This window comes from Oreochromis aureus, linkage group 3, assembly GCF_013358895.1.
Source record: "Oreochromis aureus strain Israel breed Guangdong linkage group 3, ZZ_aureus, whole genome shotgun sequence".
Classification (NCBI taxonomy): Eukaryota; Metazoa; Chordata; class Actinopteri; order Cichliformes; family Cichlidae; genus Oreochromis; species Oreochromis aureus.
Genome location: NC_052944.1, coordinates 47,008,607 through 47,036,084, shown reverse-complemented (window position 1 = coordinate 47,036,084; position 27,478 = coordinate 47,008,607). Strand labels below are relative to the sequence as shown.

Sequence of the window (27,478 nt, the reverse complement as noted above, 5' to 3'; positions counted from 1 at the left end):
ACCAGTATTGAAGTACATTCCAGTTTCCTTAATCACCACAAATATTTTATGTATGTTTCTGATATTTATATATGTGTTAAATGGGTTAATAATGTCTATTTAAGTGCTTTCTGTAATTATTATTATGTTGCCTTGACATAAAAACCTCCCTCTGCTGTTATTGCAGTGTACTACAACTTACTGCAACATCTGGGTGGACCAGTGTGTCTAGTATACATTATGGTGTGATATCAGGTTGAACCAGGGGAGGCCCATGTATAGAGGCTGCCACCACCATAAAAATACACCACTGGTCAATGTTTTTGAACAGCCCAATTTTTCCAGTTGGACTTAAAAATATATCGTGGAATCAATTTATAGACCAAAATGTCTTCTAAACTTTATACTCATCAAAGTAAACACCTCTGGCAGATATAACAGCTGAACACGCTCGTGGCATTCTTTCTACAAGAGAAATCAAATATTCTTCACAAAGTTCTTCTCATTTCTGTTACAGATGTTCCCATGAATGTGTGTCACTTGAGGGTTGCTTTGCTTTCACTCTTCTGTCCAGTTCATCCCAAACCAGCTTGATGGGGTTAAAGTTTGGATACTGTGCTGGACACTCCATGTTTTCAAGCTTACCATCTTCTTTTTTCCTGAGGTAGTTCTGGCATAGCTTGGACTGTCTTTCAGCTTTTATGAACCTTGACCAACTAGATGCTTACCAGAGGGTACTGCATGGTGGTGCAGAATGCTGTGGTAGCTGTTTTGGTTCAGGGTGCCTCTCATTCTGCACAAGTCACCGACCCTGGATCCATCACACAGCCAGAGACCATCACGCTTCTTCCTCCATGTTTGGCACTTGATGCCACACACTGTGGCTGTTCTGTGTTGCAGTTCTGTCACTATGCAAACTGGGTTTACGCACTTTACACAGGCCAGACTGTCTGGATTTTCAGCAGGCTCCACCACTGTTTCTGCTTAAAGCTCAGCACCCCTCCTGACACAGCACAGATTTAAACCATACAGAGTGGAGGCTGATTGGCCCAAAGAAGGAGGGCAAGAAGATGATTGGACTAGAGTAATGATGTAAGTATAGAGACTGACAGTGATAGTGATGCAGAGAACAGAAAAGCAGACTAACACCCAGGAAAGCAGATGACTGATTACAGATCTTCCTTACACACAGACAACTCAACTTACACATAAGCTTCATTTACAATTATCGTTTTGCAGCTTAACCAAACAGTCACTGATTTAATGATATTTTTCTTTAAATCTGCTAAGTTAACAGGTGTAAGTGGAGGCCAAGCAACATAACTGCATTCTTCTTCCTCTTCTTCTATCAGGCCCATGAAGTGTGCTGTACAATGGTTTGAACGATGGCACACCGATGTTGGGACTAACGTTGAAGTCTAGTATGGCACACTTACACCTCACCAGGAAACCTAACAAGAAGCACAAATGTATTTAGAGCATTCATACAACATCTGTGTTTCCAGCTGTGCTCTGTTATCCAACAATCAGAGACGGACTGTGTTTGTCTGTAGTCAGCCTAAAGAATTGTAATGTCTGGATTTACTCTGATTACTAATTCTCAAACAGTTTATGGAAAACTCCTACAGTATTTTCAGGAAATGGATTTTGGATTTGAGTTAAAGTGTTTCTTCAGTTTCATCTCAGTGAGTTTCAGTCTGTGCTTGTAACTAAACGATTATCTGCTGCAGACTGAACGACCTGCCATTTTAAAGTCAGTCAAACTTTGTTCGATCTCAAAAACATTTCCCTTGAGCCTCAGGAAGTAGCTCACTGTGTGGTTACTGAGTGACAAAGTTAACAGCTTTCACCTCTTTGAATGCAACAGTTACAGCTACTTTTAAGGAAACAGAGACAAGAGAAGGGAGGGAGGGGACTTCATCTCACTTCCTGAATGTGAGTGAACATTTGACCAGAACTGAACTTCATGTTCAAAGACTGCAGTGATGACTTTATATTAGTGAAGTTTGTCAGTTAAAAAAGAAAGATTTCACTGTTGTGGGAAAAAGTGCTTTTGCCTGCTGTGACTATTTGCTCTGAGTAAGTATTTTGTCTCTGGGCTGATCATCTATCAATCTGTTTTTAACTGTTTATAAAGCTTCATGGAAACGTGTTTGTTGTATTTTGAAGTAATTTAGTGACTTTGTGCAGCAGCCTTTAGAATATAATCAGTGATTCGTGGCTCCTTGAAAATTATCAGCAGCTGATTAATATTTCTATGGCAGGAGGAAAATACTAAATGTCTCTTCTTGTGCTAACAGTTTTAATCACTTTTCTACAGCAGTTTGAACCCATCAGAATGATGTGTTTGTGTGGTGGAGCATCTGTGAGAGTGACTATTATTGGTGTCAAAGCTCCCAGCAAACACAACAAGCAGACGAGGAGCAGACAAAGGAAACAAATGTCCATCGTTGTTTCTGTAAGAAGTCAGTCGAGCTCCAAGACTTTAATTTTAAAACTTCCAATGCAGTTCTTCCAGGATTTGAAATGTTTCCAAGCCTTCAAATGTTTTGATGGCCTTGATGTTTAATACATCAAAACTCTTAACTACACCTAAAAAGGAAAAATAGTCAATAGAGGCCACTTTCACCATCCAGGGTAAACTTACTTACTTATAACTTTATGACTGAATTTTAGTAATTTAGTAATTTAAAGAGTAAAAAGAAACTAAACTAAAATTAAAAAATAAAAAGTGTCCACAAACTTACCTCTGCCTGTTCTCCATGTCAGGGTTCAAATAAATGAACACAAACACCTTTTATTAGTTTCAGGAGTGGAACAGTTTTGACAATTAGATTTATACTGTCACTGAATGTGATTTATGACAAAGACTGTTTAACACGTGCATATATGTGATCAGTGTGTGTATGAGACCTGAAGGTGAAGGTGCAGACAGAGCTGTGTTATTGTTGTGTTTCTGGATGTAAAACAAAAGTACTTCACATTTAAAGCTTCTCTTGGACTTGTAATCTGTTCATGTTGTCTATTCATTATTCAGCTCACATGTGTATAATACAACTACAACTAAGTAAATTATTACTTAGTTTCATAAAAATCTCAGTAATTTGTTTCTGTAGCACCAAACATGTCAAATCATGCTGTAGTCAGAGTTTGTTAAGCTGTGATAGTTCTGTGTAAAAGAAGGAAGTAGAGAAGAAGAAGTTTTAACGTCTTTGTTTTCTTCACAGTTCTCAGCGTCTTGTGTGCTTCTTCTTCTTTCTCTTCACACAAAGTCGTAGAAGTTTTCAGACGTGTCACAGCTGGATGTGAGGATGGGACCCACTTTCCTCTGTGAGCTGGGCCTATTCTGTGAGTGCATCACTTCTTCCTTTGATTCATGCTGACTGATGAACATGTTTTAGTAAAATGACAGAGTTTCAGTCATTTGCAGCATTTCAGTTCATGTTTTGTTCTCAACATGGTTGTTTGTAGACTGGATTAGATTTCACTGACGCTGGTTTAGTTTGTCTAAGAAAGGTTTGTTTCTTCATCAGTGATAATTTGATGCATTTTACATTAAATATATCATTTAAACCAACCATAGCAGCCACTGGTAACACCAGGTGTGTTTGATTGATGCCATGTTTGAGTGAGTCTTCAGTTTGATGATGTGTGAAGTTTCTTCCTTTATTGCAGTTCTCTGTACGCTCCTCTGCAGCGGACACGCTCAAGGTGACTGAACAGTTTGCACTTTTCATTTATTTAGTAAATATTAATCTTCATGCATCAATATTAAACACTTTCCATTTCTGTTTTTCTTTATTTCTTAATATATTTATCATTTTATTAACATATCAGAACAGATTTTGATTTGTAAAGTACATAAAAGTGTTTCAGGTCAATGATGTTGTGTTTGTGTTGGATTCTAGATGCTGTGCTAACTGTTGAACCCAGCTCGACCATTTTCATTGGAGAGACTGTTAGCTTCAAATGTGACATGAAGGAAGGAAAACACACTGACTGGGAATACAAAATTATCATGGACGGTCGAGAAATTTTCAACTCCAACACAAACAAAGGCCTCAGATTAAAAGTTGCATCTACAGCTCAGAGTGGTAAATACAGCTGCTCTGCTCACAGGAAGAGCTCACAGAATACAAAGAACAGTAACACTGTCTCTGTAACTGTGAAGGGTAAGTGGTCAGTGACATGTACACTAAATAATGTTGTCATGGAAACTTGTTTCTGTTGCTGTGAAGCTTGAACTTAAACCAGGACACTGATTTTACCTGTTACATCACTCACAGTACACACAGTGATAAAATACTCACAAACTCTAAACTTTAAAACAAAGAAAAAGAAGAAACATGAAAAGTTTAAGGTGACTGATGTTTCTGTTATTTAAACCAAAAACCACACAGAGCTGTGAAACCATCATTGTGTGTCCTTCAGCAGTGACCTGTGATAGTTTACATTAATCTGACTTTTTCAGGTCAGACAAACATTTATACTGTAATTATTTAGAGATTTAAACCAGAGTTACAGAAACAATATCAACATGTTGAGAAAGACACGAGAAGAAAATCAAAGAACACAGAGAGAAAATAAATAGAAAAATATGATAAAGAGTAATGTGGGTGGAAAGTTTCACCACATTAAACCAAATTTTTGAAATTTTCCATTTTCTGTATTTTTATGAGTTCATAATGAATAATGCATTTTTCCTTTTTTCCTAACAGCAGATAAACCCAGGGCCACACTGACTCCAGGATCAACTATCATACCAGTAGGGGGCAGTGTGACACTGACCTGCTCTGTGGGGAGCTCTGCTGGCTGGAAATATGAGTGGTTCAGACGTGACCCAAACACTGAAGTTCAAATCAGAACAGATGATCAACAAAACAGAGTAATCAGAGTATCTCAAGGAGAAATCTACCGCTGCAGAGGAAGAAGAGGAAACCCAGATTACTACACTGATAAAAGTGATGATGTCACCATTGAGATAACCCGTGAGTTCAGTCATTTAGTTTGAAATTCACATTCAGACACACAGTGTTAAGTTTTCTCTGCTGAGCTGATGTTTCTGTTTGTATCTTAACTGTTAATAAACAGTTTCCAATAAGGTTGTTGTAAAAGGACGACCCAGCTGGCCTCAGATATTCAGCGGTGAGACGATCAGTCTGACATGTGAGGTGCAGGAAGGAGGTGAAACCACTGAGTGGGAGTATAGATGGAGAGGACCCCACCAAACCACACAGTGGACTCACAATAATTACTGGATATTCAATGTTTCTGAGTCCAGCAGTGGAGACTACATGTGTAAGAGTCGACGCAGAGATGACTCATATTCTTCAACAGAGTGGAGTGAAGCCTTCAACTTGTCAGCATCAAGTAAGTCATGTTTGTTGTTGAGCTTCATTTTACAAACGTAACAATGATCAGAACAGGATGACATCAACCTGATAGTAGCTTCATTATAGACCGTTTTAAATTCATAGGACGTCTGGGACTAAAGAAAAACATCCAAATATTGTTATTACCGTGTCATCATTCTGTACATACAATAATTTTTAATCCTACAACTGTTTATAACTTTCATAGTTCATATTTCTGTATAGTTTTTTTATTTCATATTAATATCCTGTACATAGCTTGTACTCACTACAGCCTGTACATACTTATAGTTATAGAATATTCATAACATACTTCATACCGTGTACATTATAACATACCATAATAGACCCATTTCTGTAATATACTTATATATATTATTGCTAATATATATTGTAATATATCTATATCATGGCTAAAGCACTTCTGGATGGATGCAAACTGCATTTCGTTGCCCTGTACCTGTGACATGACAATAAAGTTGAATTCTATTCTAAAAAAAATTCTGTTCTATTCTATCACTACCATCCTCACCAACCCCAGTCATCATACTCAGACTGATCCTTTTCGAGCACTAATAGGTCCTGAGGGAGACTCAGTTTATTATGGACAAGCAGACTTTTGGTCTGATACCTGATTGTAAACAGAGACTGAGGTCATTTCATTGTAAAGTTTGTGTGTGTAAGAAAGAGCAGTGAGGCTTGTAGGAAGTTAAACAGAGATGAGCAGGTGGAGAAAAGGTTTGTTGTAATATTTCAGATGGAGATGTTGTCATGGTGACTGAACAGTTTTCACTTTTCATTTATTTAGTAAATATTAATCTTAATGCATCAATCTTAAACACTTTCCATTACTGTTTTTATTTCTCGATATATTTATCATTTTATTAACATATCAGAACAGATTTGGATTTGTAAAGTACATAAAAGTGTTTTAGGTCAATGATGTTGTGTTTGTGTTGGATTCTAGATGCTGTGCTAACTGTTGAACCCAGCTCGACCATTTTCATCGGAGAGACTGTTAGCTTCAAATGTGACATGAAGGAAGGAGAACACACTGACTGGGAATACAAAATTATCATGGACGGTCGAGAAATTTTAAACTCCAACACAAACAAAGGTCTCAGATTAAAAGTTGCATCTACAGCTCAGAGTGGTAAATACAGCTGCTCTGCTCACATGAAGAGCTCACAGAATACAAAGAACAGTAACACTGTCTCTGTAACTGTGAAGGGTAAGTGGTCAGTGACATGTACACTAAATAATGTTGTCATGGAAACTTGTTTCTGTTGCTGTGAAGCTTGAACTTAAACCAGGACACTGATTTTACCTGTTACATCACTCACAGTACACACAGTGATAAAATACTCACAGACTCTAAACTTTAAAACAAAGTAAAAGAAGAAACATGAAAAGTTTAAGGTGACTGATGTTTCTGTTATTTAAACCAAAAACCACACAGAGCTGTGAAACCATCATTGTGTGTCCTTCAGCAGTGACCTGTGATAGTTTACATTAGTGTGACTTTTTCAGGTCAGACAAACATTTATTCTGTTATTATTTAGAGATTTAAACCAGAGTTAAAGAAACAATATCAACATGTTGAGAAAAACACGAGAAGAAAATCAAAGAACACAGAGAGAAAATAAATAGAAAAATATGATAAAGAGTAATGTGGGTGGAAAGTTTCACCACATTAAACCAATTTTTGAAATTTTCCATTTTCTATATTTTTATGAGTTCATAATGAATAATGCATTTTTCCTTTTTCCCTAACAGCAGGTAAACCCAGGGCCACACTGACTCCAGGATCAACTATCATACCAGTAGGGGGCAGTGTGACACTGACCTGCTCTGTGGGGAGCTCTGCTGGCTGGAAATATGAGTGGTTCAGACGTGACCCAAACACTGAAGTTCAAATCAGAACCGATAATCAACAAAACAGAGTAATCAGAGTATCTGAAGGAGGAATCTACCACTGCAGAGGAAGAAGAGGAAACCCAGATTACTACACTGATAAAAGTGATGATGTCACCATTGAGATAACCTGTGAGTTCAATCATTTTAGTTTGAAATTCACATTCAGACACACAGTGTTAAGTTTTCTCTGCTGAGCTGATGTTTCTGTTTGTATCTTAACTGTTAATAAACAGTTTCCAATAAGGTTGTTGTAAAAGGACGACCCAGCTGGCCTCAGATATTCAGCGGTGAGACCATCAGTCTGACATGTGAGGTGCAGGAAGGAGGTGAAACCACTGAGTGGGAGTATAGATGGAGAGGACCCAACCAAACCACACAGTGGACTCACAATAATTACTGGACATTCAATGTTTCTGAGTCCAGCAGTGGAGACTACATGTGTAAGAGTCGACGCAGAGATGACTCATATTCTTCAACAGAGTGGAGTGAAGCCTTCAACTTGTCAGTATCAAGTAAGTCATGTTTGTTGTTGAGCTTCATTTTACAAACATAACAATGGTCAGAACAGGACGAAGTAAATGGTCCAGAAAGCAAATCATATTTTTTTGTGAGACACAGAGCTGCACCTGATAGTAGACTTATAGTTTGTCAGACACTTTGTGTAATGATTATTTAGCTGGAATAAAGAGGACAGTGATAACTGTGATAACAATAACAACAAAGCAACGATCTTTGCTCTTTGTTTGAATCTTTTTGTGATATAACACTTTGCAGACACTGTTTTACAGACAATTTTAAATTGCATCTTTAGATGTTGTGTTACTTGCAGCTTATCACATAAACAAATAATTTATTCCCTTTCTTTGTTAAATCTATGAAAAATGCTGAAGATAACAGTTTGATACAATATTATTTTTGTACCTGTTTTGGAGGAAGGAAGGCTCAGGGTTTAAGTAGTCATCATCATGGGCTCATCCGATTAGAATGAGATTAAGCAGTCATCAGTCATTTGCAGGTTTTGTCCTTTTATTGGATAACGGGTAAGAAAGACACACATGGACTGCTCTCTCTAAAAAGGACATAGTATGATTTAAGTAACTCAAAATAATACTTGAACTCAGGAGACTCAAACAGAAACTAACCTCAGTTGCCGCCCCATGTGGGAGTGAAGAAAGAGTGAGGGGTAGGTGAGTGCAGTCCTTATATAACGAGTGACAGGTGAGTGCAATTAAGAGCAAGCACCACACCCAATCAAAGGTGAGGAAAAGAAACAAAGTGCATCTGGTGAAGTGAATGTGCTGAAAGGTGAGCCTTTACAACAGTACCAGCAAAATGATTTCAATAGAGTTTTTATTTAGCTGAACACTTGGCATATCTCAGCATGGTGTCCAGGCTGTCCTTAGAAAATCTGAGAACACTGGACAAGGGACAGAAAAAAAATGAAGAGCTGGGAGGCCTAAAAAACTACAGCAGGTGACTGAAAGTCACATCCTTAAGAAATAAAAAATCCAAAGACCTTGAACATATTTATTGTCTTTAAAGCAGCTTCTGAATTATTGAATTCAACACTGAGTGTTTCTTATTTACAACAGCTGTGCTCAGTTCTGAGAGCTCTTCATTTCTAATGATCGCTGGACTAATTTCTGGAATCACATTTATTTTCCTCCTGCTCTTGCTGTGTTGCTGCATGAAGTTCAAAGGTGAGAGTTTTTGTTCCTCTGATCTCAGAGATTTTACTCTTTAAATATTTATGTGCACAGACACAGCATGCAGGCCTGAAGCTGAAACTGTTGTATAAAATGTATAAAACATAACCATGTAAAAGCAAATGTCTTCTTTGAAGTTTGTAATAAAGGTTCAGCTGATGACCAGAGGGTGAGTCAGGATGAAGATCAGCAGCAGGTGTACTCCTCTCTTCTTCATGGTTAGCTTTTCATGTAGTTTAAAAGATTCTGATGCTCTTTGCAACAAGACTGTGCTGCAGTTTTAACACTGGTGAATTAAACAAAGTTATGACAATAACAACATTTAATATAAATGTTACTGGTGAGAATACTTAATAATATTAATAATGATAAGTAGAATAATTTTCTTTGACCTGCAGGTGATCGTTGTGTCTATGAGACAATCAGAGGCTCTAAAAGCACTGAGACTGGTACAGTATGAACTTTAATTCATTCACAGCTCATGGAGGCTGTTATCAAATAACTGTGATTATTATTAAAATAAATCATAATGTTATTATTTCAGGTCAAATAGAAGGTGATTTATCTGTGATTCAGCTCAAAGTGATTAACAAGACACGTGAGTATCCAACATAAAAGATATTAAATTTGCAAAACTGTTTGTTTTTTAAATGCTTTCATTCCATCACCTCAGCAGAGCCCCGTGGTGACCCAGAGGAGAGCTCTGACTATTATAATGTCAATCCAAATTCAACCCCAGGTATGAAATCTTTACAGGAGCTCTTTAACTGTTTTATCTTCTCACTCAGTGTGTTTCACTTGTTTCAGTTATATTAGACGATCATTTTAATGTCCTGTAGATCTGTTTCAGGCTGAGAGGACATTTTACAGTTTTATGCTGTCGAGCATGGATGCACAGAAAGAGAGCGTTCATTTAATGTGCTCTGAATATAACTGACTGTGACTCATAAATACTGCCCCAGCCTTCCTCTTTAGGAAGCTGGGTGACCTGTGTGATGGTCCAGGTTCTTCCTGTGGAAAGTGATTCTTTCTGTTTGAATTATGTGAGCTATGAGACGCAACAGTAGGTGGAGCCTCTCCTCGTGACTGAAGAGCCACTTTGGTTCTCAGCCATCAGATCTTATCTTTGTCATGTTCTGCCTCCATGTTTCCTTCCTGTCTATGCAGAACTTGTCTGATTAAGAAAAACATGTTATTGAATGAATACAAACCCCTTTTAAAAATTACGCCTGGGTGGAGGAGACTGATAGGACGAGGATATACAGAAAGATTTGCTAAAGCAGAAAATGAAAGAAATGTAAAAACTGAGTGTGAAATAGTAAAAACTTTGGGGTGTTTTTTAAACCTGTGTGGACTAAAACCTGTTTTTATAAATTCCTTTAATCAAACTTTTATTGATTATTTTATTGGTTTCTGTAGAATAATGAAACTGCACACATAATGTAGCTCATGTCAGAGGGCAGCGTATATAATTTACATACATGTGCATCAGTCTGTTTCACTGCTGTTTGTTATGATTCTGTTTCAGGTCCATAAAGAGCAGCTCACCATCACGAGGGTATGGCACCACAATGTGTTCCAGTGTGTTCTGAAAAAGGCCTTTTGGTATTATCCTGAAATGTACATTATTTTGCAGTTTCGGGTAACCTTCCTGTGGCAGGGGTGTGGTCTTTGCCTCCGCAGCAGGGGAGGGGTGGTGCAGCAGGGGGCAGTGCCAGGGACACTGATGGAGAGGGTGGAGATAGTTCCTCTAATGAGAATCTTTTAGTGATGCCAAGACGCGTAAAGAGCAGTGCAGTCAGCTGGAGAGCTGAGTGACGTGGGTGCTGAACCGAAAGCAGTGTGTACACTTCAGTAAATGAAAAAGCACAATCTGACTCTGGTGTGGGTCCTTGTGTGTTACACTTACCCTTTTTTAACCTCTGGCAGTTCACCACTTACCTTTGTACCATTTCATTGCATTAAATAACTGGAAAAATTGGGGTGTTGTAAAACTTTTGACCAGTAGTGTATGTTAAGATGAATAATAACCCATCATAAATAATTAATTACAACAATACAACATCCATTACCAGGAAGTACAGTTTGTTAAATCTACATGTGTGGTTTCCTGCACGTACCTGTCAGAATCTGTTTTGTTGTCGAACTTCAATAAAATTATGTTCAAATTCTTGCAAGTAATATAAATATGTATCCACTTCTTTGTGTTGATGCTAATAAATATGGACATCATTTATGTTTATTTCTTTCTGATCTCGTAACAGAGTGTGACACGGGTAAACTGATTCAGGGTTTTCAACTAAAAGGTCACAGTCAGTCAGATCAAATCAGATATAACTGGTTATTTCTTAAAAGCCTCAATAAAACTGTATCAACAGGGGGAAAAGAATAAGATGGTTATACAACTTACTGCCAGGGCACCAGGTGTGTTCTTTTAACAAGAAAAGTACAGCAAAAGACAAAAGAAAACATAACAGCTCGCAGGATTATTGTGGCAGAGATTTATATGAACTCAGTGTGAGGATGGTGCGTAAGACAGTGCTCACATCTGCAAGCATCTCCTCTGATGGGACATTGGTCGAGTGGCTAACTTGAGTTTGGCCACAATCTTCATCCATAGCTCAGTAAATGCATCTGTCATTAGACATTACTGGGCATCATCTACATCAGTTACAGTGCTGTCTTTCAGCTTTTATATAAAATTAGCAAATTAAGTACAAATATTTGTCTTTGGTTGATTATTTCTTTATTCTAACAGAACTTCTTGGTTATGAATATGTTAATATTCACGTGCACTCTGGTGAAATAGCTGGATGCTCGAAAGGGACCTCCATCAATGATAACATATGTGGCTCCTGATGAATAGGGTGTAGTGTCCATAACTGTGGTACATATGGAGAAAAAGCAGAGAGAGAAAGACTAAATGTGTGCGGTGGAAATTGTGATGATGGAACTTACAAATGTGAGCCCCAGTTGGTCCAAAATAACATGGCAGACATCGTTGAAGCAGCTGCTTGTCACCTGACCCTTCCCTGAAAGCAGAGGCAACAGCAACAGCGCCCAGTCCTCTGCCGGCCACCGTCACGCATCCAGTGTTACCTCAAAGACCTCCAGGAAAGCTTTGAGATCATCAGCGTCCACATAAAGTGCGACTGCCAGGGCTAGGGGGAGCAGCCTAGGTGGCAAGGAACCAGCCCGAGCTACCCAGCTGCCCAGCACTTTTGTCTGACACTCTGACTTGTTGTGCAAAACCTCCAGCTGCTTCTGAGTGTCCACCACCTTCTCCCAGTGCATCATTGCAAGCTCCACCATTATCTGAGCTAGCATCTCCACTGGCTGGTTCGGTTGCAGTTCTGTCACTATGCAAACTGGGTTTACGCACTTTACACAGACCAGACTGTCTGGATTTTCAGCAGTCTCCACCACGGTTTCTGCTTAAAGCTCAGCACCCCTCCTGACACAGCACAGATTTAAACCATACAGAGTGGAGGCTGATTGGCCCAAAGAAGGAGGGCAAGAAGATGATTGGACTTGAGTAATGATGTAAGTATAGAGACTGACAGTGATAGTGATGCAGAGAACAGAAAAGCAGACTAACAGCCAGGAAAGCAGATGACTGATTACAGATCTTCCTTACACATAGACAACTCAACTTACACATAAGCTTCATTTACAATTATCGCATTGCAGCTTAACCAAACAGTCACTGATTTAATGATATTTTTCTTTAAATCTGCTAAGTTAACAGGTGTAAGTGGAGGCCAAGCAACATAACTGCATTCTTCTTCCTCTTCTTCTATCAGGCCCATGAAGTGTGCTGTACAGTGGTTTGAACGATTGCACATTGATGTTGGGACTAACGTTGAAGTCCAGCATAGCACACTAAAGCTCACCAGGAAACCTAACAAGAAACACAAATGTATTTAGAGCATTCATACAACATCTGTGTTTCCAGCTGTGCTCTGTTGTCCAACAGTCAGAGACTGACAGTGTTTGTCTGTAGTCAGCCTAAAGAATTGTAATATCTGGATTTACTCTGATTACTAATTCTCAAACAGTTTATGGAAAACTCCTACAGTATTTTCAGGAAATGGATTTTGGATTTGAGTTAAAGTGTTTCTTCAGTTTCATCTCAGTGAGTTTCAGTCTGTGCTTGTAACTGAACGATTATCTGCTGCAGATTGAACGACCTGCCATTTTAAAGTCAGTCAAAGTTTGTTCGATCTCAAAAACATTTCCCATGAGCCTCAGGAAGTAGCTCACTGTGTGGTTACTGAGTGACAAAGTTAACAGCTTTCACCTCTTTGAATACAACAGTTACAGCTACTTTTAAGGAAACAGAGACAAGAGAAGGGAGGGAGGGGACTTCATCTCACTTCCTGAATTTGAGTGAACATTTGACCAGAACTGAACTTCATGTTCAAAGACTGCAGTGATGACTTTACATTAATGAAGTTTGTCAGTTAAAATGATAAATAAAGTATTTTTATTTAAAGATTTCACTGTTATGGGAAAAAGTGCTTTTGCCTGCTGTGACCATTTGCTCTGAGTAAGTATTTGTCTCTGGGCTGATATAACCTTTTTTTAACTGTTTATAAAGTCAGGAAACGTGTTTGTTGTATTTTGAAGCAATGTAATGACTTTGTGCAGCAGCCTTTAGAATATAATCAGTGATTCGTGGCTCCTTGAAAATTATCAGCAGCTGATTAATATTTCTATGGCAGGAGGAAAATACTAAATGTCTCTTCTTGTGCTTGCTAATGGTTTTAATCACTTTTCTACAGCAGTTTGAACCCATCAGAATGATGTGTTTGTGTGGTGCAGCATCTGTGAGAGTGACTATTATTGGTGGCAAAGCTCCCAGCAAACACAACAAGCAGACGAGGAGCAGACAAAGGAAACAAAATGTCCATCGCTGTTTCTGTAAGAAGTCAGTCGAGCTCCAAGACTTTAATGTCAAGGCTTCCAATGCAGTTATTCCAGGATTTGAAATGTTTGCAAGATTTCAAATGTTTTGATGGTCTTGATGTTTAATACATCAAAACTCTTAATTATACCTAACAAAGAAAAACAGTCGATAGAGGCCACTTTCACCATCCAGGGTAAACTTACTTACTTATAACTTTATGACTGAATTTTAGCTCAATATTTGTTTATTGATTTAAAGAGTAAAAAGAAACTAAACTAAAATTAAAAAATAAAAAGTGTCCACAAACTTACCTCTGCCTGTTCTCCATGTGAGGTTTCAAATGAATGAACACAAACACATTTTATTAGTTTCAGGAGTGGAACAGTTTTGACAATTAGATTTATACTGTCTGAATGTGATTTATGACAAAGACTGTTTAACACGTGCATATATGTGATCAGTGTGTGTATGAGACCTGAAGGTGCAGACAGAGCTGTGTTCTTGTTGTGTTTCTGGATGCAAAACAAAAGTACTTCACATTTAAAGCTTCTCTTGGACTTGTAATCTGTTCATTTTGTCTATTCATTATTCAGCTCACATGTGTATGATACAACTACAACTAAGTAAATTATTACTTAGTTTCATAAAAATCTCAGTAATTTGTTTCTGCAGCACCAAACATGTCAAATCATCCTGTAGTCAGAGTTTGTTAAGCTGTGATAGTTCTGAGTAAAAGGAAGGAGGCAGAGAGAGAAGAAGTTTTAAAGTCTTTGTTTTCTTCACAGTTCTCGGCGTCTCGTGTGCTTCTTCTTCTTTCTCTTCACACAAAGTCGTAGAAGTTTTCAGACGTGTCACAGCTGGATGTGAGGATGGGACCCACTTTCCTCTGTGAGCTGGGCCTATTCTGTGAGTGCATCACTTCTTCCTTTGATTCATGCTGACTGATGAACATGTTTTAGTAAAATGACAGAGTTTCAGTCATTTGCAGCATTTCAGTTCATGTTTTGTTCTCAACATGGTTGTTTGTAGACTGGATTAGATTTCACTGACGCTGGTTTAGTTTGTCTAAGAAAGGTTTGTTTCTTCATCAGTGATAATTTGATGCATTTTACATTAAATATATCATTTAAACCAATCATAGCAGCCACTGGTAACACCACATGTGTTTGACTGATGCCATGCTTGAGTGAGTCTTCAGTTTGATGATGTGTGAAGTTTCTTCCTTTATTGCAGTTCTCTGTACGCTCCTCTGCAGTGGACACACTCAAGGTGACTGAACAGTTTGCACTTTTCATTTATTTAGTAAATATTAATCTTAATGCATCAATCTTAAACACTTTCCATTTCTGTTTTTCTTTATTTCTCAATATATTTACAAGTTTATGAACATATCACCACATATTTTGATTTGTAAAGTACATAAAAGTGTTTTAGGTCAATGATGTTGTGTTTGTGTTGGATTCTAGATGCTGTGCTAACTGTTGAACCCAGCTCGACCATTTTTATCGGAGAGACTGTTAGCTTCAAATGTGACATGAAGGAAGGAGAACACACTGACTGGGAATACAAAATTATCATGGACGGTCGAGAACTTTTAAACTCCAACACAAACAAAGGTCTCAGATTAAAAGTTGCATCTACAGTTCAGAGTGGTAAATACAGCTGCTCTGCTCACAGGAAGAGCTCACAGAATACAAAGAACAGTAACACTGTCTCTGTAACTGTGAAGGGTAAGTGGTCAGTGACATGTACACTAAATAATGTTGTCATGGAAACTTGTTTCTGTTGCTGTGAAGCTTGAACTTAAACCAGGAAACTGATTTTACCTGTTACATCACTCACAGTACACACAGTGATAAAATACTCACAGACTCTAAACTTTAAAACAAAGAAAAAGAAGAAACATGAAAAGTTTAAGGTGACTGATGTTTGTGTTATTTAAACCAAAAACCACACAGAGCTGTGAAACCATCATTGTGTGTCCTTCAGCAGTGACCTGTGATAGTTTACATTAGTGTGACTTTTTCAGGTCAGACAAACATTTATTCTGTTATTATTTGGAGATTTAAACCAGAGTTACAGAAACAATATCCACATGTTGAGAAAGACACGAGAAGAAAATCAAAGAACACAGAGAGAAAATAAATAGAAAAATATGATAAAGAGTAATGTGGGTGGAAAGTTTCACCACATTAAACCAATTCTTGAAATTTTCCCTTTTCTATATTTTTATGAGTTCATAATGAATAATGCATTTTTCCTTTCTTCCTAACAGCAGGTAAACCCAGGGCCACACTGACTCCAGGATCAACAATCATACCAGTAGGGGGCAGTGTGACACTGACCTGCTCTGTGGGGAGCTCTGCTGGCTGGAAATATGAGTGGTTCAGACGTGACCAAAACACTGACGTTCAAATCAGAACAGATGATCAACAAAACAGAGTAATCAGAGTATCTCAACGAGGAATCTACCACTGCAGAGGAAGAAGAGGAAACCCAGATTACTACACTGATAAAAGCAATGATGTCACCATTGAGAAAACCTGTGAGTTCAATCATTTTAGTTTGAAATTCACATTCAGACACACAGTGTTAAGTTTTCTCTGCTGAGCTGATGTTTCTGTTTGTAACTTAACTGTTAATAAACAGTTTCCAATAAGGTTGTTGTAAAAGGACGACCCAGCTGGTCTCAGATATTCAGCGGTGAGACCATCAGTCTGACATGTGAGGTGCAGGAAGGAGGTGAAACCACTGAGTGGGAGTATAGATGGAGAGGACCCAACCAAACCACACAGTGGACTCACAATAATTACTGGATATTCAATGTTTCTGAGTCCAGCAGTGGAGACTACATGTGTAAGAGTCGACGCAGAGATGACTCATATTCTTCAACAGAGTGGAGTGAAGCCTTCAACTTGTCAGTATCAAGTACGTATCAGCTCCATAGTAAGTAGTAAACTCAGATATAGTTTATCAGTGAGGCTAAAATGTTGCTGAAAACTGTTTTTGACCACTTTAAAGTAAACAAAGTGAATAACAAGAAAACTACAGTTTATATTAAACAGTGATAAAAGTTATCCTTGTCTGTTATCTGCTATAATGTTTAAACTACTCTGTGTCATTCACCATGATTGCGTTTAGCATAAAAGCCAATGATGAACAACACGTTTCAGAGCTGTGGTGAAATATTTAGGACTGAAAACCCATCAGCTTCACCTCAAACACACATCAGAACAACGGAGCAGATGGAGGAGAATCAATGGAGGGACATTAATGTGAAAGATACATCTTTGAATGTGATTGGACGCATCATCAGTGATGTAACCTGGGGTCACCGGGTGCTTTGGGTCTTTCTTTCTGTCTGGTGTAGATTTTGTTACTCAGCCATAGAAAGAGCAGTGAGGCTTGTAGGAAGTTAAACAGAGATGAGCAGGTGGAGAAAAGGTTTGTTGTAATATTTCAGATGGAGATGTTGTCATGGTGACCGATGGAGCTACAAGCAGAAATCTAATGTTTTCATTGTTCAGCTGGTTTATTGTGGCAGCCTAGAAACAGAGATGGTGACTCTGTGATGTCTGTGCAGCTGAAATGGTGGAGAGAGCCCAGTGATGTGAACATAGTTTCTGCTGTGTGCTGTGAATGTGAACACATCTCTAATGTGAAAACAACATTTTATGACTGCGACAGACATTTTTTCCTCCACAGGGGGCCGAACTGTTTGAAGGGTTTTCTTCATGGATTACATGTTTTTATACATTTTATCTCAGCAATAATGGATGAGTTTGTTTTATTAATGCAGTGATGTGTGAAATGTTGATATTAGTGTGTAAGTTATGAAGATACGTTTTTCTAAGGGAGGGAGGGATGCTGATTTCTAGTGATGGTGTGGAAAGAAGATTGACTGATGCCAAATCAAAGCAAACTGCTGCAGTTAATAAATCATGTAGTTACATGATAATATCTAACGAAGGCCAGAAATGAAGAGTTAGAACTCTCATAATTAAAGTGGTGCTATTAGAGATTTGTCTGTGCAGCTATGATGATCTGGTCCTGTGTGGTCTGACATCTGAGTCTTACCTTAGCGAGAATCTTCTGATGAATCTGGTTTTGTTGGGAGCAGGAAGGCTTTATGCAGAAAGGGAAAGGACTAGTTTATAAATGGAAATGCATTACAGACCTGTGTGAGAGGAGAAAGTAGATGACACCAGTATAAACACTGCTGGGATGCTTTTACTATTAATTTGTGATGCCTGTTCAAACTCATCCAATTAATGAAATAGAGAGTACATTTTTAATAATGTTCTTATTCAAAATGTACCATTTTACAATTATTTTTACTTTATTCACAGACTGCACAAAAATGAAACAATCTTTTATCCATTTATCCCTAACAGCAGGTAAACCCAGAGCCACTCTGACTCCAGGATCAACAATCATACCAGTAGGGGGCAGTGTGACACTGACCTGCTCTGTGGGGAGCTCTGCTGGCTGGAAATATGAGTGGTTCAGACGTGACCCAAACACTGACGTTCAAATCAGAACAGATGATCAACAAAACAGAGTAATCAGAGTATCTGAAGGAGGAATCTACAGCTGCAGAGGAAGAAGAGGAAACCCAGATTACTACACTGATAAAAGCAATGATGTCACCATTGAGAAAACCTGTGAGTTCAGTTATTTTAGTTTGAAATTCACATTCAGACACACAGTGTTAAGTTTTCTCTGCTGAGCTGATGTTTCTGTTTGTATCTTAACTGTTAATAAACAGTTTCCAATAAGGTTGTTGTAAAAGGACGACCCAGCTGGCCTCAGATATTCAGCGGTGAGACGATCAGTCTGACATGTGAGGTGCAGGAAGGAGGTGAAACCACTGAGTGGGAGTATAGATGGAGAGGACCCAACCAAACCACACAGTGGACTCACAATAATTACTGGATATTCAATGTTTCTGAGTCCAGCAGTGGAGACTACATGTGTAAGAGTCGACGCAGAGATGACTCATATTCTTCAACAGAGTGGAGTGAAGCCTTCAACTTGTCAGCATCAAGTAAGTCATGTTTGTTGTTGAGCTTCATTTTACAAACATAACAATGATCAGAACAGGATGACATCAACCTGATAGTAGCCTCGTAGTTTGTCCGACACTTTGTGAAATGAATATTTAGCTGGTATTAAGCTAATGTTGAGCTTTATTAGCATCACCCCAGTAAAATGATGAAATAAACAAGCATCATATACGTGTGTCTATTAAAAACACTTTGTAAACTTTTAAATGTACGAAACAAATAATGACAAAACTACATTTTCCTTCTTTAAAAGTCTCATGGAAATTTTCTTCCAGCTGATAACATAAATAAAACACACACATACACAGACCTCTAACTTTGACCTCGAGGTCACTGAGATTTTAATTTATCTGAGATTATTAGTAGATGATGAGTTCTGTTATCGTAATCATGAACACAAGTGAGACAAAACGCTGTTTTAGTTTAGAGAAGCTCTGTAAAGAGGAAGCTCGCTCTTTTTGACCCATTTTTCCACAAATGTTTGTAAAGGCTACGTGCTTGATTTTATACATCTGTGACAATGGGACACACCTCAGAGATTAAGAAGGCTACTAGACATTTTATTAGGTACACCTTGCTGGTACTGGGTGGACCCCCATTAGCTTTCAGCACTGCCTCGATTTGCCTCTATATAGTCGAAGTAATTGTATATTACACTGCACCAGCTGACATCTGTCCTGGAGATCCTGTTGGTTCCAAGTTACACAGAGAAAATTTTCTTTCGTTTGTGCTTTTTTGTACATATTACCAAATCATGTAAAATAACATGAGTGGAGCAGATGTGATCAGGAGTTCTGGTATTGTAAATAGTGCTTCATGTGAAGCCTGTTGTACATTTAAATCTGTTTACATACATGTAATTAAATCCTCTTATTTATACAGCAGTGCCCAGGACTGGAAACTCTTCATTTCCTGCTCTGTTGATCGTTGGACTCATCTGTGGACTTTTACTGATTCTTCTTCTGCTGTTGTGTCGCTTCATACAGTCAAAGGGTGAAACCATTTCTCTCTGATATTACACTGAGCATAATCTAATTGTTCAGAACTACAGATGTACCCTGAATGCTGCATGTAACGTTACAGCACCAGAACAGTTTGCAATAAAAACATCTGATTGTGTTTTTCTGTTTTGTTTTTCAGATTCATGTTTTGCCAGGTTTGTTTAAATCTTCTCTCTCATTTTTTATCAAACCAGAATTTCATCCTGTGTTTCTTATTAAATCCACTGTTTTACTACATTTTATGTTCCAGCACAAATCAAACCATAAACCAAACAATTAACCAGGATGACGCTCGAGACAGCCAACATGCTTCTCCTCACCAAGGTCAGCCTTAACCCTGACAAGTTCTGCTTTAGACATTTCTGGTTGTAAGATGATCAGATCCATGTATATGAGTTTTAATTGTTTCGTAGGTGATGCTTGTCTCTATGAATCAGTCAAAGACCATGATGACACAGATAATGGTAAAGTATAAACAGCAGTTTATAAGTATGCAAACTCTTTGATTATTCTCATTTATGTGTAAATGTTTGAACTCTATTTTAGTTGAATCTGGGGATGTCACATATTCTTTGATTGAGTTTAAAAACATCACTCAAAAAGGTGAGTATTTAATCTGCTACCAATACAAAATACACTAGTTTAAATGCTTTTATTGGACAGTAGTATCCAAATGAAGGAAAAAGTAGATTTTCATTCATGTTATTGCTCTAAGAAGAATGAGCAAGAAACCAGCTGATCACTGTAATGTGCTCTGTTCAACAAACAAACAAATAAATAGAGAAGAAAGCGGAAAAAAGTGGAACACATTTAAAAGGTTAAACTTCAGGGACATCATTCAGTGTAGTTAGGAAGCATAAAACATTGTGACTCCATTTCAGCTGCTTTGGTGCAAACTGCTGGTATTGTGAGACGTCACCATCAGGCTGCACAGGTCGACCAGGATGGCCCATTCTCTTTGATCAAACTGTTAGAAATAGACTCTGAGAACACAGCACGAGGCCTCATGTCCTTTACTAGGATGTAGTCACAGCACAGCAATGTGCAGCTCGACTAAACAACAGCAACAAGCAAAGTCAGTCAGGGGGATAAAGAGAGAGCAATGAGAGAGAGCACCACCTCGAAAATATTCTCTTTTTGGGGTTTTTGTTGTTGTTTCCTCTTCAGTGCCCCTCTTGTCATTCTGAGTTGCACCAAAACAGGTGAAATGGAGTCAGATATCCCTGAAGTTTGAATGAAAATATTTCATACTGTGATAGTTGAATGTTCCCTTAATTTAATTTGAACAATGAATCTTTTTAACAATAAACCAAAGAACAATTAATAATCAGTCCAATTCCTTCAGTATTTAAAACCTTTGCTGAAATGTTTTTTCTTTTCAGAGCTTCCATTTTCTTAATGTAATTACTTTTTTTCCATAAAGGTTTTTATGTTCTTATAGGTGCTGGAGGTTATAAACCTTAACCTATTATCACATGATTCATTTTAATCCTGTTCTCAACAGAGACAATATGTTCAGTTTAGTCCAATTATGTCAAAGATCTGTATTTTAAATGAGATTAGCCAGCATCATTCTTCTCGTGTTTCATGTGATTCTAATATCAGGGGTCATCTATTACTGAGGAGACCCGTCTGAATCCTCACTGGCTGCTTCTGATGTAGGCACAATGTGAAAGAAGCAGATTTTTAATAATGACAACAACAGGCTGTAAAAAAAATTCATTTTCAGTAGATGTGAACCTCCCTCAGTCAGTTCATGTGATGAGTTTTCACTGACATTACGATTTAAGTATAAAGAAAATCAAAGTTACTCCACCCTTCTTATCTTTATCGTCTGTCTGTCCTCCTTTAGATGACAGCCTGTTGTATGCAGAGGTCTCCCACAAGAGAGCTAAAGCCAAGAGAAACAAGGGTGAGTAAAGTAGTAAAGTACACGTCTTGATGCATTCTCAATTATCCAGGAAAGTAAATCTCCAAAAGTTGATTCTGTTCATCTGGACGTAGTGTTTTGTGGGAGAAACGTTTCGTCACTCATCCAAGTGACTTCTTCAGTCTCAGCTGACTGCAGGTTTCCCCAAATCTTATAAACAGTACATTTGCATAATGACTGAAACCAGCCCACTGAAGGAACAATGGGCTGTGAGGTCAAAGTAGTAAGGTACACATTTGTTTTTGCTGTCTGTTTTACACTTTTTACCCCTCAGTCTAAAAGGCTGATTTGAGGTATTGTCATCCTGCTGGCTGTGTGGACTTAGAATTAAGATGTTACTGACAATCATCTTTGACTAATAATGTCTTTATTTGCAGAAAAATCAGCCTCTGCAGCAGCTGAAGAAGTCACTTATTCTGAAGTCAAGTCACAACCAGCTCTTGGTAATTGCACAGAAATAACAGACTCATTTGTTGCTATAATGATGAACTCAAACAAGATAATATCTAATGTTGAGAAATGTTAGTCAGTGTAGAGAACATCCTTCAATCATTTCATGTAGTTTAGGTGTAGAATGACAGAATTATATAAATATAAAGGAAATTAAAGACAGTCAACCCTTTCTGATCATCGTCTGTCCTCTTTTAGATTACAGCCTGTTGTATGCAGAGGTCTCCCACAACAGAGGTAAAGTCAAGATACATAAAGGTAAGTAAAGCAATCTAAAAATTTGCAAATTTTTCATTTTGCTGTCCGTTTTATACTTTTATACACACCAAAAAAAGCGTATAAATAGTAGAGCCTTTGAATTAAGATGTTACTTGCAGTCATCTCATCAAAAATTCTCTTTATTTGCAGGGAAATCAGCCCCTGCAGCAGCTGATGAAGCAGTTTATTCTGAAGTCAAATCAAAACCAGCTCTTAGTAATACAGAAATAAAATAGCTTACATACTGTGATTTGTTGTTGTAATGATTAACTCAGAGTGAACTGAGTCCCAAATCACCTTTAAACACTGAATAATTCTGCATCGATTCTTCTAGATCATGTGTCTGCAAAACCAACTAAATGTAGCAAAAGCAAAATTTAATTCATTTGAATTTAACAGTACTGGAAGAAAGAAGAAGAACAACAAAAGATTTCAATTAACTTTTTTATGAAAAGTTTTCTTTCATTGAAAAATAGGCAGCAGCAGCAAGTGATAGTGTGGCGTTTGGATCGGGATCTTTCCACTTTCACACAATTTATTGAACTGCATATTGTAAACACACACGGCAGACCAGGTGGCATTTTGATCACTTTTATTAATACTTTGACGGTTGCTGGACACACACAGAGCTGCAGCTCAACACAACAACCACAACAACATCGTTAACCAAAACTTTGAACTTTTAAGCCAGCGAGGCGTGATCACACCTGCGCGGCATCGTAAACCACGCCCCGCCACACATATATTGTTACATCTATATTTACAGATCTTTCCTTTGCTTTTTGCAAATCAGCATTTTTGTTCCTCTTGTTTTTAAAAATAGTTTTGTACATTAATAACATTTTATATTTGTTTATTTCATATTTGATAAGCTACCGTCAAATTTTTTATTCTGTTATCTCATTTTGTGTGTCATTTAAACAATGTAACTTTTATTATATAAATGTTATACAGTATATTCTTCTGTCTTGTCTGTTGTGTTTGTTGAAAGTGCGTAAATAACATAAACATAAATGCTGAGAGGAGTCAAGTGTTTATATAACACTGACCTGCTGGAACTTTGTACAGAGGCAGGAAAACTTTGAACATATATGATTCCCTTTATATCACACAAATGGACAAACTTTGTTGAGGGAGAGGAGGAGGGGCGGCAGTTTTCAACACAGAATACAGTGTTGAAAATTTCTGTTAGTATTTTAAATCTAATATTTCATGTCAGATTTTTTGTGACTTAATGGGTGCAGTTTCATCTTAAGTCTTAAGACTTGCCTAGTGAAATCAAAAACAGATGTCAATGAAAACATACCAAAGTGAAAGTGATCTCTCTCCTTTTAATTTAACTCAGCTTGGATCCCATTGGAAACTGTAGCATCTCAAATTCACATTTGTTTCCATGTCCTGTTAAAGGTGGGAGGACCTTGTCAAGCTGTGTAACCAGCAGCTTTTTTTGTTGGCTTTTGCACTGTACTGACGTGAGCCTGGATCAGGAGTGTTCAACAATGCGGTCGACTAATCATGGCAGCACAGGAACAAGCTCTGAGCACAAGATCCACAGAGGCTGGGGTCTATCACACCAGGCAAGACCCCAGGTGCAGGGTGTAAGATGCTAGCAGGCAAGGCGTACATGGAACGCCATAACCAAGTGGCCGGCATAATATACAGGAGTATCTGTGTCTGGAAGTGCCTGGAAGTCCAGAGGTCAAAATGGGAGACTCACTCCCCCAAGGGTGATGGAGAATGACCGAGCGAAGATCCTGTGGGACTTCCAGATACAGACGGACAAAATGGTGGTGGCTAACCAACCGGACATAGTGGTGGTAGACAAACAGAAGAAGACGGCTGTAGTGATCGATGTAGCGGTCCCGAATGACAGCAATATCAGGAAGAAGGAACACGAGAAGCTGGAGAAATACCAAGGGCTCAGAGAAGAGCTCGAGAGGATGTGGAGGGTGAAGGTAACGGTGGTCCCCGTGGTAATCGGAGCACTAGGTGCGGTGACTCCCAAGCTAGGCGAGTGGCTCCAGCAGATCCCGGGAACAACATCGGAGATCTCTGTCCAGAAGAGCGCAGTCCTAGGAACAGCTAAGATACTGTGCAGGACCCTCAAGCTCCCAGGCCTCTGGTAGAGGACCCGAGCTTGAAGGATTGACCACCCACAGGCCTGAGCGGGGATTTTTTTTATATATATCAAACTGCTGCTTACGTCTCATTGCTTTGGGCAATGAGACAGGAAATGTCTGTCGTTTCACACCTCTAAACCCACTTACAGCGACGTGTAAGGCAACAGTGGCAAGTTCAGAAAAAGGACGACTTCCTCTCACCTCACGCTCACTTCTGTTACTGTTTGAGTTGTCCGTTTCCTGTAAATCAATTTATGATGAAACCAGAACATCACAAGGGAAAGACAAGTTAAATGATTTTACAGGGGTTTAATGGAATAATCTACATTAGTAAAGCTCAGTTTTATCAATTACGATAAAAAGTCGATTTTTTAGTTACAGATTTCATTGTTGTGTGAGAGAGTGCATGGATTAACTGATGTGAACATCTGCTTATGGTGAGTATGACACCGCTATTTGTCAACTGATAATTGAAGCTATGAGGCTAAGCTAGATGAAAATGCATTTATTTAATATTTGAAGCAATTTAATGATTTTGTGCAGCAGCTTTTAGTGTATAAGAAGCAATTCAAGACTCCTTGAAAATTAGCAGCAGGAAACTACTGGATGATTAAAATATCTATGGCAGGAGGAAAATACTAAAGGTATGTTCTCTTGCTTGCTAATGCTTTTAATCACTTTTCTGCAGCAGTTTGAACCCATCAGAATGATGTATTTCTGTGGTGGAGCGTCTGTGAGAGTAACTATTATTGGTGGCAAAGCTCCTAGCAAACACAACAAGCAGAGGATGAGCAGACAAAGGAAACAAAATGACTTGTAACCTGCTCATTTTGTCTCGTTCACTACTCAGCTCACATCTGTATGATGCAACTTGATTATTATTGCTTAGTTTCATAAAAATCTCCCTAATTTGTTTCTGCAGCAGCAGGAGAGTAAACACATGTCAAAACATGCTGCAGTCAGAGTTTGTTAAGGTGTGATAAAAGGAAGGAAGTAGAGAAGAAGAAGTTTTAACGTCTTTGTTTTCTTCACAGTTCTCGGCGTCTCGTGTGCTTCTTCTTCTTTCTCTTCACACAAAGTCGTAGAAGTTTTCAGACGTGTCACAGCTGGATGTGAGGATGGGACCCACTTTCCTCTGTGAGCTGGGCCTATTCTGTGAGTGCATCACTTCTTCCTTTGATTCATGCTGACTGATGAACATGTTTTAGTAAAATGACAGAGTTTCAGTCATTTGCAGGATTTCAGTTCATGTTTTGTTCTCAACATGGTTGTTTGTAGACTGGATTAGATTTCACTGACGCTGGTTTAGTTTATCTAAGAAAGGTTTGTTTCTTCATCAGTGATAATTTGATGCATTTTACATTAAATATATCATTTAAACCAATCATAGCAGCCTCTGGTAACACCAGGTGTGTTTGATTGATGCCATGTTTGAGTGAGTCTTCAGTTTGATGATGTGTGAAGTTTCTTCCTTTATTGCAGTTCTCTGTACGCTCCTCTGCAGCGGACACGCTCAAGGTGACTGAACAGTTTGCACTTTTTTTTTACATTTCTTTATTTAGATAAGATTAATCTTAATCTACTGCATCAATCTTAGTCGTTTTCCATTTCTGTTTTTCTTTATTTCTTAATATATTTATCATTATATGAACATGTCAGAACAGATTTTGATTTGTAAAGTACATTAAAGTGTTTTAGGTCACTGATGTTGTGTTTGTGTTGGATTCTAGATGCTGTGCTAACTGTTAAACCCAGCTCGACCTTGTTCATTGAAGAGACTGTTAGCTTCAAATGTGACATGAAGGAAGGAGAACACACTGACTGGGAATACAAACTCAACAAGGATGGTCGAGCCTTTATCCAGTACAGCACATACAAAAATTACAGAAAACAAATGAAGTCTCCCTCTGATACTGGTAAATACCAGTGCTCTGGTCATATGAAGAAATCACATTATACAAAGAACAGTAATACTGTCTCCCTAACTGTGCTGGGTAAGTCCTCAGTGACCATGACCAATAAATATAATATACTTAATATAATAATTCAAATATTCATCTAAATTATAAAAAAGAGTGTACACTTAATTATGTGTTCATGGAAGGAGCTTTGGAAAAAATCTTTAGCCAGGACCTGTGTTCTTATTATTTAATGATAGATCATATGTATACATATTTTATTTTTCCTAACAGCAGGTAAACCCAGGGCCACACTGACTCCAGGATCAACTATATACCAGTAGGGGGCAGTGTGACACTGACCTGCTCTGTGGGGAGCTCTGCTGGGTGGAAATATGAGTGGTTCAGACGTGACCAAAACACTGACGTTAAAATCAGAACAGATGATCAACAAAACAGAGTAATCAGAGTATCTGAAGGAGGAACCTACCACTGCAGAGGAAGAAGAGGAAACCCAGTTTACTACACTGATAAAAGTGATGATGTCACCATTGAGATAACCTGTGAGTTGAAAAGTTTTATTTGAAATGGGCAGCGGTGTGAACAAGTGTTTGCCCCCCTCCAGATTTCCTATTTTTTGTATGTTTGTCACACTTAAATGTTTCAGATCATAAATCAAGTTTAATTTAATATTAGAAACAGATGACACAAGTAAATAGAAAATACAGATTCTAAATGAAAGGTTTTATTGTTAAGGGGGAAAAATCCAGACCTACCTGGCCTGGAAAAAGGGATTGCTCTCACCTTGTTAAATAATATTATTAACTGTGATCAAACACATTTTTTTTATTACAAAGCTGAATTTAGTTTCA

At 38.1% G+C, this 27,478-nt stretch overlaps 1 protein-coding gene and 1 long non-coding RNA gene across 5 annotated transcripts; both read left to right on the top strand.

Annotated features, from left to right (window-relative positions):
- The first annotated feature begins 1,924 nt into the window (after positions 1–1,924).
- LOC120439405 (leukocyte immunoglobulin-like receptor subfamily B member 3A) lies at positions 1,925–23,529 on the top strand. 3 transcript variants are annotated; one of them, XM_039610347.1, is made up of 22 exons: positions 1,925–2,058; positions 3,207–3,327; positions 3,655–3,690; positions 3,888–4,151; positions 4,701–4,967; positions 5,071–5,349; positions 6,319–6,582; positions 7,128–7,397; positions 7,502–7,780; positions 16,159–16,428; positions 16,533–16,811; positions 18,278–18,547; positions 18,652–18,930; positions 19,832–19,942; positions 20,090–20,105; positions 20,201–20,274; positions 20,364–20,414; positions 20,497–20,553; positions 21,803–21,862; positions 22,258–22,323; positions 22,529–22,588; positions 22,739–23,529. In XM_039610347.1, exons 2-22 carry the CDS (start codon positions 3,291–3,293, stop codon positions 22,822–22,824), a joined length of 3,375 nt encoding a protein of 1,124 aa, XP_039466281.1. In that variant the 5' UTR covers positions 1,925–2,058; positions 3,207–3,290; the 3' UTR covers positions 22,825–23,529. The 3 variants fall into 3 exon arrangements, with proteins under 3 accessions (XP_039466281.1, XP_039466282.1, XP_039466280.1); XM_039610348.1 differs by having other exon boundaries at positions 4,698–4,967; positions 18,281–18,547; XM_039610346.1 differs by having other exon boundaries at positions 4,698–4,967; positions 22,739–23,528.
- A 1,443-nt stretch (positions 23,530–24,972) lies between these two features.
- LOC120439437 lies at positions 24,973–26,955 on the top strand. 2 transcript variants are annotated; one of them, XR_005612638.1, is made up of 5 exons: positions 24,973–25,145; positions 25,743–25,863; positions 26,191–26,226; positions 26,439–26,702; positions 26,901–26,955. It is a non-coding gene; the product is annotated as an uncharacterized LOC120439437 (long non-coding RNA). The 2 variants fall into 2 exon arrangements; XR_005612637.1 differs by having other exon boundaries at positions 24,973–25,352.
- Positions 26,956–27,478: the final 523 nt, after the last annotated feature.

Coding starts and splice junctions, on each gene's coding strand:
- LOC120439405 (XM_039610346.1), top strand. CDS start 3,291: ATGGGACCCACTTTCCTCTGTGAGCTGGGCCTATTCT. Junction 4,152..4,697: donor TGTCTCTGTAACTGTGAAGG/GTAAGTGGTCAG, acceptor TTTTCCTAACAG/CAGATAAACCCAGGGCCACA. Junction 18,931..19,831: donor CTTCAACTTGTCAGCATCAA/GTAAGTCATGTT, acceptor TTATTTATACAG/CAGTGCCCAGGACTGGAAAC.